General features: G+C 35.5%; 1 protein-coding gene across 4 annotated transcripts in view; it reads right to left on the bottom strand.

Moving 5' to 3' along the window:
- The window catches only part of LRRC7 (leucine rich repeat containing 7), a 572,538-nt gene that overhangs the window by 51,634 nt on the left and 501,893 nt on the right, over positions 1 to 19,011 (bottom strand). For all 4 annotated transcript variants that reach the window (XM_004762996.3, XM_013061642.2, XM_013061643.2 and 1 more), the window contains one exon: positions 5,311 to 5,532. In XM_004762996.3, coding sequence (XP_004763053.1) covers positions 5,311 to 5,532 — 222 coding nt within the window. The remainder of the gene's footprint in view (positions 1 to 5,310; positions 5,533 to 19,011) is intronic.

Below are 19,011 nucleotides of genomic sequence, written 5' to 3'. Positions count from 1 at the left end.
CAATTAGGTGATGATTTCTTAGATATGAAACCAAGTATGATAAAATGATTGATTGATTTTATAAAAATTAAAAACTCTGATGCTTCAAAGGAGACTACCAAGAATTTGAAAAGACAACTCAAGGAATGGGAAAAAAATATTTGCAAATAATATATATGATTAGGGTCTTATATCCAGAATATATGAACAACCCTTAAAGTTCAGAAATTGAAAACCCAAATAACTTAATTAAAGAATGGGCTGGAGCACTGGGTGGCTCAGTCAGATAAGCGTCTGACTCTTGGTTTCAGCTTAGGTCATGATCTCAGGGTTGTAAGATTGAGCCCTGCATTGGGCTCTCTGCTCAGTGTGGAGTCTGCTACAGATTCTATTCCCCTCTCCCTCTTCCTCCTGCTCTTTCTCTCTCTCTCAAATAAATGAACAAGTACTTTTAAAAAAATATAAAAAATGGGTGAAAATTTTTAATAGACATTTATCCAAAGGAGACATATGAATGGCTAATAAATGCATGAAAAGGCACTCAACATCATTAATTATTGAAAAAATGTACATTAAAATCATTATGACATACTACTTTATAGGGTGGCCATAATAAAAAAAGACAGACAATAAATAATGGTAAGACTGTGAAGAAATTAGATACCTCATTGCTGATGGGAACGTAATATGTGACATCCACCATAGGCAGAGGTTTAGAAGCTTCTCAAAATTACAAATATAATCACCATTTTACCAAGCAATTTCATTCCTAAGTAACTACCCCTCCAAAAAAACCTACCCCCCCCAATAAAACTACCGTTTCACAGACTTGTATATGAATGTTCATAGCAATATTATTCATAATGGCCGTGAAGTGGAAATAATCCAAAAGTACATAAACTGATGGATAAACACTTTGTGGTATATCCATATCATGGAATGTTATTTGGCAATGCAAAGGAACGAGTTAGTAATACATTCTACACTTAGCACATTATGTTAATTGAAATTAGTCCAAAAAACCCTCACATATTGTATAATCTCATTTATATTAAATACACAGGAGAGGCAAATGTATAGAGACACAAAGTAGATGAGCCATTGTCTAGGGCTGGGGGAAATGAAGGGAAGGGAGTATGGAAAGTTACTGTTATTGAATACAAAGTTTCTTTTTAGAATAATGAATCTGTTTAAATATTACATTATGGTTGCATAATATGGTGCACATTCCCATTAACATAACTTTTATAACAGAGTATTGTTATAATTGTTCTATTTTGTTGTTTGTTATTGTGGTTAATCTCTTACCATGCTTAATTTATAAATTAAACTTTATCATAGGTTTGTGTGTATGGGAAAAATAGCATATAGAGAGTTCCATATTATCCATGGTTTTCAGGCGTTAACTGGGGGAATTGGAACACATCCCCTGTGAATCGGTGGGGGAGGGCTACCGTGTATCCTATACATAGTATAAGAGACACTAACTGCCCTTTCTTTTCTTAGTTTCATTCAGACTTCTTTTCCTTAAATTAAAAATGTATTCTTTGTAATTGGATATTTTTTCAACTATAGCACTGCAATAAGTGATTACTTTTTTTTAAATGTACAATCTCCTAACTTTAATAGAAATTAGTGTGCTTCGTCATGCTGTGTAATCTCTCTGTGCTATGTTTATAATGTCTCTTTGCACTTAAAAATTGTGAACAATTTAGTTTTTTCCATATTGTACAGATCTTCCTTGACTTACAATGGGATTCTAGGCCAACAAACCCAACATATCTTGAAAATATTATAAGTCAAAAATGTTTTGAATACACCCAACTTACTGAACACCATAGCTTAGCCTAGCCCAATTTATATGTGCTCAGAAGACTTATATTAGCCTGCAGTCGGACCAAATCATCTAATGCAAAACCCATTCTATACTAAAGTGTGGAGTATCTCATGAAATTTATTGAATGCTGTACTAAAAGTGAGAAACAGAATGGTGGCAAGGGTACAGGATGATTATAAGTGCATTGGTGTTTACCTCTGTGATCCTGGGGCTGACTGGGAGCCGCAGCTCGCTGCCACTGCCCAGCATCAGGAGAGAGTTCTCAACTGTGTCTCACTAATCCAGGAACAGATCAAAATTCAAAATTTGAAGTACAGTTTTTTACTGAATGTGTCTTGCCTTTGCACCATCGTTAAGTTTAAAAATCTTAGTGAAACCATTGTAAGCTGGGAAATGTATGTACTTGACCAAATTAACATTGTTGTGATCATTGAAGAAAACTCTGTTTTCCTCTTTATGGCTCTTTTGTTGCAGCACTAGAAATGCCTTATTAAAATAGCATGTCTTGATTTAAATGACTGAGCCCATATTAGAAATTTTTCAGTGACTTCCTTGGTCTTTGCACTTTAGTCACTACTCTATAATTTTCATTTGAAACTGTATAGCTTTAAAATATTTCTTTAGTGCTCCGTATTGCATGGAGCACTGGGTGTGGTGCCTAAACAATGAATCTTGGAACACTGAAAAAATAAAATTAAATAAAAATATAATAAGATAAAATATTTTAAATATTCTTATCTATTTTTTCCTTGTTAAATGTGGGATAAAAGTCTTTAATGTGTGGAAGCACACACATATCAAGAGGTTTGTTTTTAAAAGAAATATAACTTAGGAAAGTAAAAAATACAGGCAATATTTTCATCATGAGAGTGATATTCAGAAACTTTTTCAGGCTCTCTCTTTTGTTTTATTTTGCTTTACTTGCTTTTCTATTTGAAGATTAGGGAAGTTGGGACTGATAACCGTGAAGTTTCCTCTGATATTTAAATTCTTAAAATGTTGTATTTCTACTTCTGTTGCCTATGTCTATACTCACAGAGCCAGACTTAACTGTGTGTGTGTGTGTGTGTGTGTGTGTGTGTGTCTGTGTGTAGAATTGTATCATTTGGACTCTTAAAAAACTTTCTGAATTTTGTTTGTGGGTGGTAATTTTCTCATTTTATAAGGAGGAAAAGAGAACCCCCGAAAGAGTTAAAGACTCAGCCAGGGTCACACAACTTCACATGAGAGTCAAAATCCAAATTCTGAGACCCAGGTATTCTCTTTCTTGAGTGCTACAAAGCTAAATGGAAAAGTGGGGAAGTTATGAGGGGTTGGGGAAGAGAGATGAAAAAAAAACCAGAGTGGAAGTTGGTGATGATGTGCTGGGAGATGTTTGGGGGCTGCCTGGGGGTAGGGAAGAGCTTGGTTTATAGTGTTTGTCAATTTCCCTGATGTAACTTTGCCCACAGTCTCATTCTACTGTGTGGGGTCGCTGAAGGTGGAGTTGGGAGGAAAAACACACGGTCATGGGCCAGTGTGAATCTAGCACGCCACGCGTGGCGGACAAATGTTACCCTGAACTGTGAAAAAATGTTGAGAAAATGTCTTCAGATTCGTAACTCTGGAGAATGGGCGGCAGAGTTTGCAGACTAGTACTCATTGTTTAAAGGCTCCTTAGGCTTTCACATGATCTCTCCAAAGTGCTTTCTGCTTTGGTATCTGTCTCTTCCACAAATATAAATATACTTCATCATGGATTATACATTTGCAAAAGAGAAAAACCAAGTTAATGTCAGTTATTTTTAGAAAATTATGAACAAGTTATGAATCAAATTAGTGATAATAACAATATATTCTTATTCACTTGGCAAATTTTTACCTCAGCATTCCAAAGCATTTCAGCCTGAAACCAAGGCAGGAAAAAAACTGGGAAGCTGAGAAGAATTTACTTAAGTCCCTTCCTTAACACAGCCATTGAACGTTCCAGTTTTTACCTCTCAGATTGAAAGGCACCTGATGTTGCAGCTGTGGACCAAAACACCTGTCAGCGATGACAAATACCTTCTCTGAAAGAATCATGATGTTTTAAGTTTAATAAGTATGTAAACTTTAGAATTTAGTAATCCTCTCATTAGTCAAACTATACAATTGATGTATTTTTAGAAATAATGTAAAAAAGGCCCTTAAATTTAGAGTGCTCAAACCTACTGTTCAAAGTAGGTGAAACAGAGGGCATTGATCTCAGTGGATTTTTCGATGTAGCTTCTAATAGGAATCATGAAATCCAAGAGCTTCACTGAGGTTGTGATATTTTGGGGGGAGGGAATATGAACAATCTTTAACCTTCTAGGTGCCTGTAGTAAAACATAATTTAAAACTTTACTAACTTTAAAGACTATTTGGAGAGTTAAAAGCCTTATATCATTACCTGATTAAAGGCACCTGTCTGATTTCTTTATCTTAAATCCAATACTCAACCTAGATCAAGGTAGGACAAGAAAAAAGTTGTCTTCAAGCCATCTCAAGTCTGAGAATGATTAATACCTAATCTAAGCCTCAAGAAGGGTATTAAGAAGTAAAGGCAATGTTTAGAGCAGCTGGAATCCAAATAATAAACGGCTCTTAACAGTGTGAAAGAAAAAACTGGAGAATGATAATGTCTGAGATGTTCAGAAAATAAGGCAGGGTGATATCTGAAGCTTTGAGTAGTCAATACTAAGGTGAAATCTTTATTAACCATATTAAGGTGTTAGTGAAGTCAGTAGGAGCTTTGCCCAGTTATCTGAAGAATGAAATAAGAGAAATTAATTTTATGGGAGTATTAAGATCTTAATGCCTATTTTCTAAGCATAATATAAACCAATAGATAAGACTCTATTCAGTGTTCTGGTTCTAAGGAAGAAAACATTCTATAATGGAAAAGTAAATCCCAATTTTAGATAGGTCGGGAGAGCAGCAATTTTTTTTTTTTTTCTACAGGGTACTTATCAGTGGTTTTTGGATCATTTCAGAAGTGTTTCCCTTTTAACTGTTCTTTATCACTTTCTTCAAGCAAAGCTTTAACTTTGTCCTATTCAATAACCAGAAGATAGGATTTTTCAAAAAGGTTCTCACCAATAGTTTACTTTTTACACTGTTAGTTTCACCAGAGGCCTTGGTAAACATGCCTAATCCACTGAAGCTCTGTATCATTCAAAAGCCAAGCTACAGCACTAAATTAGAGTTGAAAGTGGATAGGAGAAGGGATAGGATATACAAGAAAAAAACTTTCAAATTCATCAGTTTCTCCTTATGTGAAGTGGGCATTTTACCAACTATCAGTTTTTATATCTTGTAGTGCTTAACCACTGAAAATAATGGTAAAACCCCTAGAAAGAGTTCTCCACTCCATTCAACATGGTGGCAACATTAATTTGTCCCAGACTGCCTTAGTGAGGGAAGGTAAACCACGGATCCACTGGATTTCCCTGAACATTTCCTGAAAATTCATCAACAATCATAACTCTTCTCACCTGCTCCGGATAGCCATCCATACTCCTTTGCCCTTTAGTTTGAATTAAGCACCGTCCAGGCTGAGGTCCCCGGGTGGCCTGTGAAGAGGGGATCTGAATAGGCAATGGTGACTGAAATTGCTGGATGGTCACTTTGTTTATATTTCCCTCATATGGCTGCTGCTCCCGGCTACGGTGCTGAAGGCTTTGGGACCCCATCAAAGTCTGGATGTGGCTGCCTGCCTGTGGAGAAGATAATTTGTTAGACAAAGATTCGTGGTGTTGAAAGGATGTGATTAAAGTCAAACACACGTACAGAATACCTATCTGGTAAAGTGGCATCACTTGGGCTCTCAGCCACTGCTGGAAAGGATAATGAAAAAACAGTAAGGGTCTGCCTACTGTGGTTTGTGAAAATGTTAATACTGGAGCAAGCTTGCATTAAATACATTCATAGTCATCTAGTGTCTTGTCAAAGATTATTTTATCCCCCATTTTAAGGAAGCAAAAATCTCTCCGAAAAATCTCAAGAACAAAAAGAAGTCACAGCTTAAAAATAAAGTGGAGTTCTACCTGGCGTTTTATTTTGACTAACAACAGGGAGAGAGATATAATATAGGAAACATCAGAGGGAGAATGATAGAGGCTGGATCCTGATTCTGAAGCAAAAGAATCAAAGTGTGCATTTTCCTTTATGTCAAAGGTGCATAATGAGGTCGTTCAGGTGAGGTTAACCAATATCCATTCATGTTCTGCATTATTAGATCAAGAGTATGGTTTATGGAATCTTTAAGTCACATTGAAAATGAACCATGTGGTAAACTCCTATGAGAATCTGTAGTTCCTGGAGGCACAGATGTGGAAGGGTCTTCCAGGTGAGGTCTGTATGTAGATCATCCCACTGTGAGCTTTCAGAGACATTCATGAGTATCTCATTGAAAGGAACGATGACCATTTCTCACTCCTTAAGGGTGGCTGTCGGAGGGAGAGGGCATGCTCACTATGTCTTCCATCTTCAAATGCTATGGTGTGCACCACTGTTCCTTACTCACTCTGATTTTCTCAGCTTTGTCTTATCATCGTTTTTTTGAGTCATTCTACTTGATATCTTTTCCACCACACAAGTGGTTCTGCTTGTGGACTGGTAACCCACAACATGCCTTTTATAATTATGGATGGTTTAACATGGAGGTCTCACACGGGAAGTAAATGCTTATTAATACTTTTAAACACATATTCCACTGCTGTGCTTCGTATTCTACCTATTACTACAGAAGTGTCAGAGGGGTTACTTCTTGCATTCATTTTCTTTCTTGTTGATCTTTTAAGGGTAGATCATTTGGAATTCAAAACTGAATTTCACCTTTGAATTCATTCGCTAGGAAAGCCTGTGAATTTTGCTATTTGTAACAAATTTGTAATTCATTACCTAGGAAAGTCTGACTAATCATGATTTCTGATTAAAAATTCAGATTGGAGGAATAAAGGAAAAATTATTAAACATGCATTCAAGGAACAGATTCATTTGAATTTTTAAAAGCTCTTTAAAAAGAGCAACATTAAGAGAAATAAGGAAATGACAGTGATCATGGAAAATCATTTGCAGAAGATGGGAGGCATAATGGTTCCAAACAAGAGGTGATTTCAGTGAAGAAAATATTTAAAATTATTATTTGGCAATACATATGGGAAAGTAAACAACCATTTGATTATATTTTTAGATGCACAACTGGCTGTCTTTACATTCAGAAATAGTAAAGATATTTCAGTCATGAGAAATTGGAGGAAAAGATGCAAAAAAAAAAAAAAAAAAAAGAGTCAGACTATCCCAGCACAATGTGAAAATAATGATCAATCCAACACTACCCAACACAATTAACCAGCAATGGCAAGGCTATAATATCATAAACACAACTAAGATAACTTCATAAAGGACTAATGTACATTTCTTTATTGCATCTATGCCATTTTCAGAAATCTAAATGAAAGGAGGTGTTGCAACTTTGAGGGCTGTTCTAGATGGTCAAGTTTTTCCCCTTAGTTTGATTCTCTTCAACCTCCATGAAATCTCATGTTCTCTTGTTTGGTAGGAGAGAAACACCATGATAACTGTGTGACATTTTGAGCTGCTATACTCTGAATGAACTTACTAGCATGCTAAGTCATAGTTGGAGACAATGACTTCTTAGAGTCTGAAATGCTGACAGTGGAGGCTGACTAAAACTGACTAGCCTGGCTATGAAACAATAAGTTAATTTACATTTCAACCTGTTTGTTACCTTCACTGTCATAATACTTATGGGTCTTCAGTCAGTGCTTGAACCAGTGTACAAAAGGAAGACCAGCAGTGTAATTGAAAGTGATCATGTAGACAAGCAAAGAATTGTTAACATTCAGAAAAAATTAGAGGGATCCAGAACATGGATACATAGTCTACATGAGAAAATTAATAAGGAACACTTAACAATCTCTTCATTGATTAGATTATTCAGGTAATGGTATATCCAAGGGTGAAAAACTGTTTGCATATATTATGTAACTATTATAGCCTGTAGACTTATTTTTCTGGTTTAGTTTTCCCTTCTGATGAGACAGTTGGAGCCCAGAAATATGCTTTGATTTGGAACTCCTTGAAGGCAAGTAGCATATCCTATTTAACATCTTTAATGATGAGTGCAATAACTGGCATTTAATAATGGCTACTATCGAACACTGTGCCAAATAATGTGCTAAACAATGTGCTAATAAAACTTACCTTACATATATTACCTCCTTTAGTCCTTACAACAGTATTAGAGGTTAACTATTATGAATTCTTATTATCCGATTTTACTAATGAGGAAACAAAGGCTTCTAGAAGTTAAATAGCTTTCCCAAGTAGTTTTCACTACTGGTAAACTGACAGGATGAGGACTTGAACCAAGGCTGTCTAACGATGAAAGATCATGCTCTTCCCACCCCCTCTTTTTTTTTTTTAATTATTTACGATTAGCCAACATAGAGTACATCATTAGTTTTGAAAGATCATAGGCTTAAACACAAAATGATACTGCAATCCCCTAATCACCAAATCGACTCTCTCTCCCAATAGGTGAACTGTGAATTGAAAAGAAACCATGAAAAGAACAAAAGAATCAAATTGTAGGATATATTACATTTCTTTAGCAGCTCTTTAATTTGCCAAAGGGCCATTCCTACATATTGAATTAGATCTGTTATCTATTTTAGATCCTATGGGTGTGACACAGATCATTATAGTTAAACAAATAAGTGTATTTAGTAATCTTCCCACAATTATGAAGTGACAAAGCTCATGTTCTCAGATAGTTTGATAAAACATCAAGTGGACATGGAAGGAATGTGCTGTAAAATGATTCTGTTTGCAGTACTGTTTTTTCACTCTCTATTGGGATTACAGGCTGTACTGAATGGGGATGGGGGGGTGACAGCTGTAGAAAGCCAAGAATTAACACTAAATTTTGCATGAAGTTAAACAAACATAAATGACACAAGACATCTAAAGGGACAGTTATGGTGTTGGAGGGACTGTAAAGGGGAAGTGGTTTTTTGTTTTGTTTTTGTTTTTGATTGGCACAAAAGTTTAAGAAAGGTAATGAGGATGCTCATGATGAAGTACAAAGGGCTAATGAAAATGTTGAAAATGTCAGAGACTGGATTTGTTCAAGCAGAGGGTTAGCTTTGAGAACACTGACTCATACTGAAGGGGAATTTGAACGTAAAGGTTTCTGTAAAGACTGTGCTACACATTTTGAATGATAAAATGAAATAGAGAAGATCTGACATTTGTTTTGAACTTTCAAGGGGAGGTTGGACAAAATAACATGTATTTGAGAGGAATAGTGATGAAATATAGTGTTTTCAAGTTGACCCAAAACCATACTGTCAAAATTTACAGAGAAAAACTCCAATATCCATAGGACCCAAGAAAACATCAATGTCAACATCACAGAAAAGAAATATTGATTTGATACCAAAGGGCACTGTTCATGCAAAATTCAGCCCACAGCTAATCAGGCTTATTATGTAGAAATTTAAAGTGTTTGGGAAGTTTTATATAATAGAAAAGAAATGACTTTCTTACTATAAAATACTTTGGTTCACACTATTCTCTTAGAAAAGACTGTTAGACTGAGAAGTATATTACCCAATATGGTCATCTGTTTTACTAGCCATCTTGGGTCTTTAACCACTTGGGGTTGCTTCCAAAAATCAAACGTAGTTTCAAAGGAGGAGGGTTTATGCCAATGAGAATATTCAAAGGACACAACTCATTCTCTCAAATTAGAGTTCCATAGAGTTCAAAAAATGTTTGGGAGCAGTGTCAACAACACAGAATTACATACAAAGGATAACTCAGTAACTAATTTCAAGGAACCAGTGACACTCATTTAAGTGAATCAGTTTCAGTAATTTTGTAAAGAAACAACAATAACAACAAAACAGTCCCATTATATTCTTTTTATACCATGTGTTCTATAGTGACCTTTTTTTAGAAAGCAGGTTAAGTTTTTAAAAATACAGACAGTTGGATTTCTGATTTTAGGTAGATGGAGTAGACATACTAGTTCCTATTCCCTGCAAGAACAACTAAAACCTTGGATATTTTATGTAAACAAACATAAGAAAGCTCTGGAAAGAAGACAGAAGAATGTAGATCAACTCAGATATGGAGACCAAGTAACAGCATGGCAGCGAATCTCTTAGGTTTTATTTTTGGGTCATATATCCCAGACTTGGAGCTGGGAAGTAGGCAACTTCAAAATGCCAACAGATGCAGAAGAGACAAGCTCCAACAGTATCTTTCTCTCTTTATCCAAGGGACCAGAAAAGGGACAGCCTAGAAAAACAAGACTTTAGACAATGACTATTCTCTTATAACCAAACATCATGGAAAAAACTGTGGCCTCATCCTGACAATGCCAGCAAGAGTCAAGTGTGGACCATAGACTTCTACTTTTATAAAGGTGTAACAAAGCACACTCCTGCCTAGGTAGTGTCCAAGAAGGCCAAGTTAGATACCACTGCATTCATTCCCATCTGCCTGTAGCAAGTCTTCCCTCACCCCAAAGATGTCAATGGAGATCACACAAGGAGCCTGGGCTTCCATACCCACCCATCAGTAGTGAGGCAGCCCTCTATCTTAGCAATAGTATGATTAGAGAAGTCCTAGTATGATGGAATCAGGACCTTCTCCATCACCCAGTGAGGCTACCCCCACTGTATCATTGGAGACCATCTGGGGAGATGGAAATTCCATTCTTGCCTAGCAAAAACAAGAAGACGTTGCCTTAAGTGTCAACGAAGACTGAATGGGAAAATTGGACTTCTCCCTACCTGGCCAGAATGAGGCAGTGACCCATTCTCCTCCAACTGGAGTGGTATTAGAAGAAGCCAGCTAAAACAGAAGGTTTAATACAATCCAGATTTTATAACATTATATGAAAATGTCCAGGTTTCAGTCATACCAAGGACCAGGAAAATGTCAAACTGAATGGAAAAAGATAATCAGGAAATATAAACACTGAGAAGACAGAGATGTTAGCGTTATCTGACAAAGATTTTAAAGTAGCCATTAAAAAAATGTTTTGATGAAGAATTATGCATGTGCTTAAAACAAATGAAAAAGATAGAAATGCAGCCAAAAATATAAATTCTCAGCAAAGAAATAGAAGATACTAAGAAGAAACAAATGGCAATTTTAGAGCTGGAAAATACAGTAAATGAAAAATCCAGTGGAAGGGTTAACAGAAGAATGCGGAGAGGAAAGGAGACAATAGGGCAATAGCAATTATCATGTCTGAATTACAGAGGTCAAAATACACTGAAAAAAAAAATGAACAGAGTATTAGGGACCTATGAGACCATACAAAACTTCTGACAATCATATTATCAAAAAGAGAGAAGAAAGAGAATGGGGGTGAAAATTAAATGAAGAGATAATTGCTGAAAAATTCTGAAATTTGTCAGAAGACAAAAACCTATAGATTTAAGAAGCAGAGAGACTAACATTACACAGATTAAACCCAAAGAAAACCATGCATAGACACACATTGTAATTAAACTTCTGAAAACTAAAGAAAAAGAAAAATATCTTAAAGGTAGCCTGAAAAAAATGACATCTTACCAGAGAAGAACAATTCAAATGACAGTGGATGTCTCATCAAAAACCATGGAGAAAGGAAAGAAGTGGCACAGTATTTCAAGTGCTGAAGGAAAAGAACTGTCAACCTAAAATTCTATCCCAATGAGAATGTTCTTCAGGAATGAAAAGGGAATTGAGACATTCTTAGATGAAGACAAATGAAGAAAATTTGTCACCGCCATACCTATCCTAAAATAATAGCTAAAGGAAGTTCTCTAAAAAAATGGAAATAACAAAAGAAAGAAGATGGAGTAGAACTTCAGGAAGGAACTTTAGGAAGGAAGAAAGAACATGGCAAACAAACACATGGGTAAATATAATGCATTTTATCTTTTTGAGTTTTCAGAAATATGTGTGATAATTGAAGTAAAACTATGGCACTATCTGAGGTGGTCCTAAATGTATGTAGAAGAAATGTCTGAGACAATTATAAATAGAGAAGGGTGAAGTGATGTAAAGAGAGATAAAGTTTCTACATTTCACAACCCTTAAGTGATGAAACTAGCAGACCCTTGTAATTTATGTATATTCAATGTAATAGCAGGAGCAACAATTTAAAAAGCAACACAAAGAGATTTGTTAGGAACACTATACATAAATAAAAATGAAATTCTAAAAAATAACACACAGGAAACAGGTAAGAGAGAAAACAAAAGAGAGGAGCAAAACAGAGAGAGAGAGAGAGAGAGAGAATAGAAAAGAACAAAAAAATACATTAAAACTTAAACTGGGGGTCATGGGGGGAAGGGAGGTAAAAATGATACAAGATGGGACAGGGGAGGGAAACAAACCATAAGAGACTCTTAATGTCAGGTAACAAACTGAGGGTTGCTGGTGGGTGGTGGGGGGAGGTAGAGGGTGGCTGGGTTATGGACAACTGGAGAGGGTATGTGCTATGATGAGTGCTGTGAATTGTGTAAGACCGAGGATTCACAGACCTGTACCCCTGAAGCAAATAACACATTATATGTTAATAAAAACAAAACAAAACAAAAACTTAAACCTTAATGTGTCAGTTCTTAAGTTAAATGCAAGGAGACTGAATGCACAAATTAAAAGACAGATCTTGGCAGAGGGGATTAAAAAATATTACTCAATTATATGCAGAGTATAGAAACTATATGTAGATATTACTTCAGATATAGCAATAGAGGCAGATAACAAGTAAAAGGATTAAAAACATACACCATGCAAATATTAATTAGGGAAAAGAGAAGAGGCTGTATTAATACTAGACAAAGTCAATTTCAGAACGGTAATTATACTAAAGATAAAGAGAGATCTTATGCTATGAGAACATCAGTCCACTGAGAAGATACAGTAATCTTAAATGTGTACACAACAGACAACAGAGCTGCAACTGTGGAGAGCAAAATTGATCGAACTTACAGAGAAATAAACAATTATAGTTGGAGATTTTAACACTCTTCTCTCAACAATTGATAGAACTACACTAAAAATCAGTGAGAAAATAAAAGAATTCAATAATACCATCAACTAACCAGAACTAATGATCATTTATAGGACATTCTACCTGACAGCAGCAGAATACACAGTATCTTCACATTCCCATAGAATATTTACTAATAATATGTCATGAACCAGAGAACAAATCTGAATAAATTTAAAAGAATTGAAATAACACAATGAATTCTCCAACCACAATAGGATCAAACTAAAAGCCAATGACAGAAAAATAAAACTATCTGAATACTTGGAAACTAAACAGTGCAGTTCTAAATAATCCATGGGTCAAAGAAGTGTCAAGAGAAATAATACATTGAACTGAACATAAATGAAAACAGAGCACATTAAAAACTTGTGGAACACAACTAAAGCAGTGCTGAGAGGGAAATCTATTACCCTAAATGCATGTATTAGAAAAGAAGAAGTTTCAAATCAATAATTAAGATCCTGCATCAAGAGTCTAGGGAAAGAAAAGCTAAATGAATCCAAAGCAAGCAGAAGGAAGGATATAATAAAAAGAATAGAAATTAATGAAATGGAAAGTGAATAACAGATAAAATAGATGAGAAAATGTGGTGCTTTGAAAAAATCTATAAAATTGACATGCTTCTACTAAGATTGCAAAAGAAAAAAAAAAGAATACACAAATTACCAAAATTAAGAATTAAGAAGGGAATATGATTATAGATCCTGTAAACATCATGAGGCTACTATGGCAATACTACAAATAACTCTATACTCGTAAATTTGAAAATTCACATGAAATGGGTCACTTTCTTGAAAAACTCAAACTACCATAATTCGTCCAATATGAAATAGATAATTTCAACAGCCCTATAACTATCAAGATTGTAATCTATAATTTAAAAACTTAGGAAAGAAATCTCCAGGTCCAGATGATTACACTGGAGAATTCTACCAAACATTTAGATGAGAATTAACACCAGGTCCCTGGGTTGCATAGTCTGCTAAGCTTCAGGCTCTGCTCCGTTGGGAGTCTGTTTGAGATTCTCTCTCTTCCTCTCCCTCTGCCCCTCTCACTTGTGCACACATGTTCTCTCTCTGTCTCCCTAAAATAAATAAGCAAATCTTAAAAAAATAATTAAACCAATTTTACACACTCTTTTCCAGAAAATGGAAAAGGAAGGGACGCTTCCCAAATTATTTTATGAAGATACTGTTACCCCAATAACAATACCAGACAAGAATAGTACCAGAGAGAGAGAGAGAGGAAAAAGAAGAAAACTACAGACAAACAAGGATAAATGCAAAAATCCTTAACAAAATACTGGTAAACAGAATTCAGCAATATAAAAAAAGAATTCTACACTGTGACCAAGTGGGCCTTATATCAGTGGTTGAAAGCTTGTTCTATATTTCAAAATCAACCAATGCAAAGCACCATATTAATGGGCTACAGAGGTAAAATCATGTGATGCCTATCATTGGAAGCAGAATAAATTTGACAAAATTCAGCACCCATTTATAATAAAACCCCCCAGAGACAGAGGGATGGAGGGGAACTTCCCCAGCTTGATAAAGAACATTTACAAAAACCATACAGCTAAAATTATACTTAATGTTGTAAAACTGAATACTTCTGCCATAAGATGAAGGACACTCATAGATGTCCACACTCACCACTCTTTTTCAACATAGAGTTGGAGGTTCTAGTCAAAAAGATAAGACAAGAAAAGGAAATAAAAGGCATACAGAATTGAAGAGGAAGAAATTAACTGTTTTGATTTGCAGATGACATGATTCTCTACATGTGAAAATCAGAAGAAGCAACAAAAATAAATTCCTAGAACAAACAAGTGAGTTGAGCAAGTTTGCAGGATACAAGAGCAAATTATACTTATGTATGTTAGCAACAAATATGTGCTCATCAAAATTTCAAGCGATACCATGTACAATCACTCAAAAAAAGTGAACTACTTAGGTGTAAATCAAATGAAGCCTGCACAGGACTTCTATGCTGAAAACTACACAATGCTGATGAACGATATCAAAGAAGATTTAAATAAATGAACACATACTTGTGGATTGGAAGACTTAACATAGTAAAGATGTCATTCTCTCCAAATTGATACACAGGTTAAACAAATTCTGGTAAAAATCCCAGCAAGATTTTTTATGTACCTGGATAAGATTATTCTAAAATTTATACTGAAAGGCAATGAAACTAGAATAACTATAATGACTTTGGGAAAGAAGAAGAAAACAGGAAGAATAAGACTATCTGATTTCAAGATTATTATAGTTATAGTAATCAGAACTGTGTGGCACCAGCAGAGGGACAGACAGATTGATAAATGGAATAGTTCAGAGAGCCTATAAATAGACTCGCAGATTGGCAAAGGTGCAAAAACAATTCAGTAGAGGAAAGAGCCTTTTCAACAAATGGTGCTGGCTCATGTGGACATCCATCGGCAAAATTAATGAAACTTGACCTATATCTCACACCTGATATATATATAAATTAGCTCAAAATAGATCACAGACTTAAATGTAAAACACTGAGAATGAAACACAAACCACAGAGTTTAAGAAAAGATTGGCTGGTCACATAACTGACAAAAATAGTATTAGGAATAAAGAACTCTCAGAAGGCAGAAGTAAGAGACTAAATTATCCATTTGGAATAATGTCAAAAGGTATGAAGAAACATTTCACCCAAGACAACAGAGACAGCAGCTAATAAGCACATGGAAAGATGTTCAATGTCATTAGCTGTTAGAAGACTTAAAATTAATACCACAAAGAACTATCACTACACACCTATCAGACAGCCTAAATAAAACATAGTGACAGCAACGAATGTTGACGATGATGAGGATGGACTAGATCGCTCAGAGGCTGCTGCAGGAAACAGGAAATGGTAGAATCACTCTGGAAACATATTTGGCAGTCTCTTCAAAAACTAAATATGCGAGTGCCATATGATTCAGCAGTTACATTTCTGGACGTTTATCCTAGAGACGTAAGACTTACATTCAATCAAAAACCTGTCCATGAATGTTTAGACCACTTTTCTTCATAACAGCCCCAAACTGGAAACAGCCCAGGTTTCCTTCGGTGTGTGAATGGTTAAACAAACGGATGCATCCTTACCTTAATACACTCATCAGCAATAAAAAGGAAGAAACTATTAACACACACACGATGACGGGGAATGAATCTTCAGGGAATTATGCTGAGTAAGAAAGCTAATCCCCTAGAATTACATACTGTAGGATTCCATTTGTATGGCATTCTTAAAATGACAGAATTATAGAAATGGAGGGTTGTAGAAATGCCAGAAGTTAATTTAAAAAGTAATAGAGGCAGTGCAGATAAAACACACAATCTTTGGAGTCGGAGGACTCGGCTTTATTTCTCGCTCTATCCCTTTTTAGTTATGCAATCTTCTGCAAGTTACCTAAGCCCCCTCTGCTTATCATATGAAAATGATAGATAATGACAAGTGCTTCACAGAATATTCTGAAGATTTAAGGTAACATAATAAATTGAGCATATTGCTTGGTACATAGTAAGTACTCAATAATTGCACTGAGAATAAAAAATTCTCTGCTAAGGAAAGGTCTGATTGTTCTTTGGACATAGCAGTAAATAATCATCCAAGAAAACTCTTTTTTAAACCTGTTACAATTAATTAATGACAATTTGCATGAGAAATTGCTCCTGAAAGTTAGCCAATCAGCAATAGTCTCTTTCAAATAACTATGCTTCACCAGTTCAAGGTCAATGAACCCCTAAATATTCCAACTTTTGAAAATCCAGCAATCCTGGAACTCTAGGCTTACCTAGACTCCAATTTACTGAGATTGTGTCTTACAAGTTATTTGTTAGCAAGCTGTAAGTCATGCATTTTGCTTCAAATATTGAAAAATGACCTCTTTTATGGAGGGGTACAACATACACAAATTTAAAAAACACAATTCTGTCATAAGTAGAGATGATACTACTCACTCTTCACTAATATGGCTAGTATTTTAAGTTGAGGTGATTCACCTTCATTTTTTTCCCTTAGACACCTCCATCCCCATTCTTTATATGATTTCAAGAAACTGTCCAGGTGAAGAGTGCAGCTTGTGTTCATATAGTAATTCAGAAGGAATACTAACTAAGTTATGACCTTGGTCTCATTAACAGGCTATTGTTAGGAATAACATTAAGTGAAAATTTACCTTGCCATAATTAACTCTGTGTTAATTGTTGACAATGATGTCAGAGTTTTATCTAAAATAATAAATGTCATAATATCTATCAATAATTAAATACATATGACAGGCACCGTGATAAGTATTTTATATCACGATCTTAATTTTTAGAACCATTCTAGAAGGTACGCATCAATGTCCTTTCTTCCCTAAGATGGAAACTCAACAGCAAAGCTTAAAATTCACGGGGTGCCTGCGTGGCTCAGTGGGTTAAAGCCTCTGCCTTTGGCTCAGGTCATGATCCCAGGGTCCTGGGATCCAGCCCCTCATCTGGCTCTCTGCTCAGCAGGGAGCCTGCTTCCTTCTCTCTCTGCCTGCTTCTCTGCAGAGCTGTGATCTCTGTCTGTCAAATAAATAAATAAAATTTAAAAAAAAAATAAAAGCTTAAAATTCCTAAGGGCCAATTAAAGAAAGTTAAGCTCACAGTTTCTTTTGCACTCCTGACAAAAAGAGAGAGAGAGAGAGAGAGAAAGAGTACAAGATCTTAAAAAGACAGATCTCCCCCCCACACACAGGTTAGTGCATAGCTTAGTTTTTATGCTTTAGTGTAATTGTCATTTTCCAGTGATTGATTCAATATTCAGTGCAGTTTTGTCACTTTTACCAGTGGTTTTTGGTGACAGGATTTAGGTTATTTTTTGGAAGATGGAGACAATATTAAACAGGAAGTGGTGGCTGGAATCTTAGATGATATAATTAGGAAGTTTGACAGGCTAAATCACTGAGAAACAAAATTAACAAAATGAACTAAATTCAACATGATGGAAGAATCCGTAGGTAATTTTCGGTCCTGCTTAGGGCTCCTGATTCTGTTCCTTCTGAGATTCACAAAAGTAAAGAATTTGTAAATGTGTCAGATTAAAGAAAATGAAGATTTAGTAAACAAGTGCATTTAAGAATAACTAATATACTGCTGGGTCAAGAAAAACAAGTTGAAGAGGACTCAAAATTCATTTTTAAGCACATCACTGGTGCCAGAGTTTCTTTCTTTCTTCTGAACAAGGAACAGAAGAAACAGTACCAACTTGTGGCAAAAAGTCCTAGCTAACTATATACCAGATATATTCCTGATATTGAGGGTTACTTACTATTTCAACAGGGCTTTGTTATAATGTTTTCTAAATTTTTTTTGGTTGAGTGGAGTGGGAGGGATATAGTAAGAGTATAACATAGTGATTAGACCAGGCTCTAGAAGACGACATTACTGGGCTCCAGTTTTGCGTTCCTCAATTCTATGCCTCTGGCTCCTTGTCTAATAAGGTCGTTTTGAAGATGATATGAGAATGTCTTGTTAAGAATGTCTATGTTAAGCATCATGATACAGTCCACCGTGTATTAGAGATAATTGTTCTACGATCATGATAACCAAACTATTAAGCTTCGATAACCAAATGTGATAACCAAACTATTTTTCCTTCTCCCTTTCTCTCTCCTTTTTAATATTCAGTTAGGGCAGTTCTGACGCCAAAAATCTATGTTCTCCCATTTGGGCATTAGGGGACAACTTGGAACGGGGCTCTGAAGCTTAAAAGAAAGGAGGCAGGAAGATGTTCTTTCCTCTGCCCTGAGGACTGTGTGACATTACATTCTGCCAGCACAGTGCAAAATTTTGGGAGGGGCGTTACTCAAAATATTCATTGACAAAGTTTTTTAGAGTAAAAAACCGGTCATATACTCCAGTGCTCCAAATGACAGATAAAAAGGGCAATAAGGCCTTTCCCTTCAGTGCATGGGCCTTAGGATGAGAGCTGGCTGATGTGTGCAGACAATCGTTTCCTGCTTATTGAATCTCATAAGCATATTCTTTTATGATTAAATGTCAGTTTATAAAACACAGCTATGAAACTGGAAATTATTAACCAAATGGAA

The sequence above is a fragment of the Mustela putorius genome, unplaced genomic scaffold (assembly GCF_011764305.1).
Source record: "Mustela putorius furo isolate JIRA1106 unplaced genomic scaffold, ASM1176430v1.1 tig00003853_pilon_pilon_pilon, whole genome shotgun sequence".
NCBI lineage: Eukaryota > Metazoa > Chordata > Mammalia > Carnivora > Mustelidae > Mustela > Mustela putorius.
Note: the sequence above shows the minus strand (reverse complement) of the source record. Positions and strands in the feature narration are given on the sequence as shown.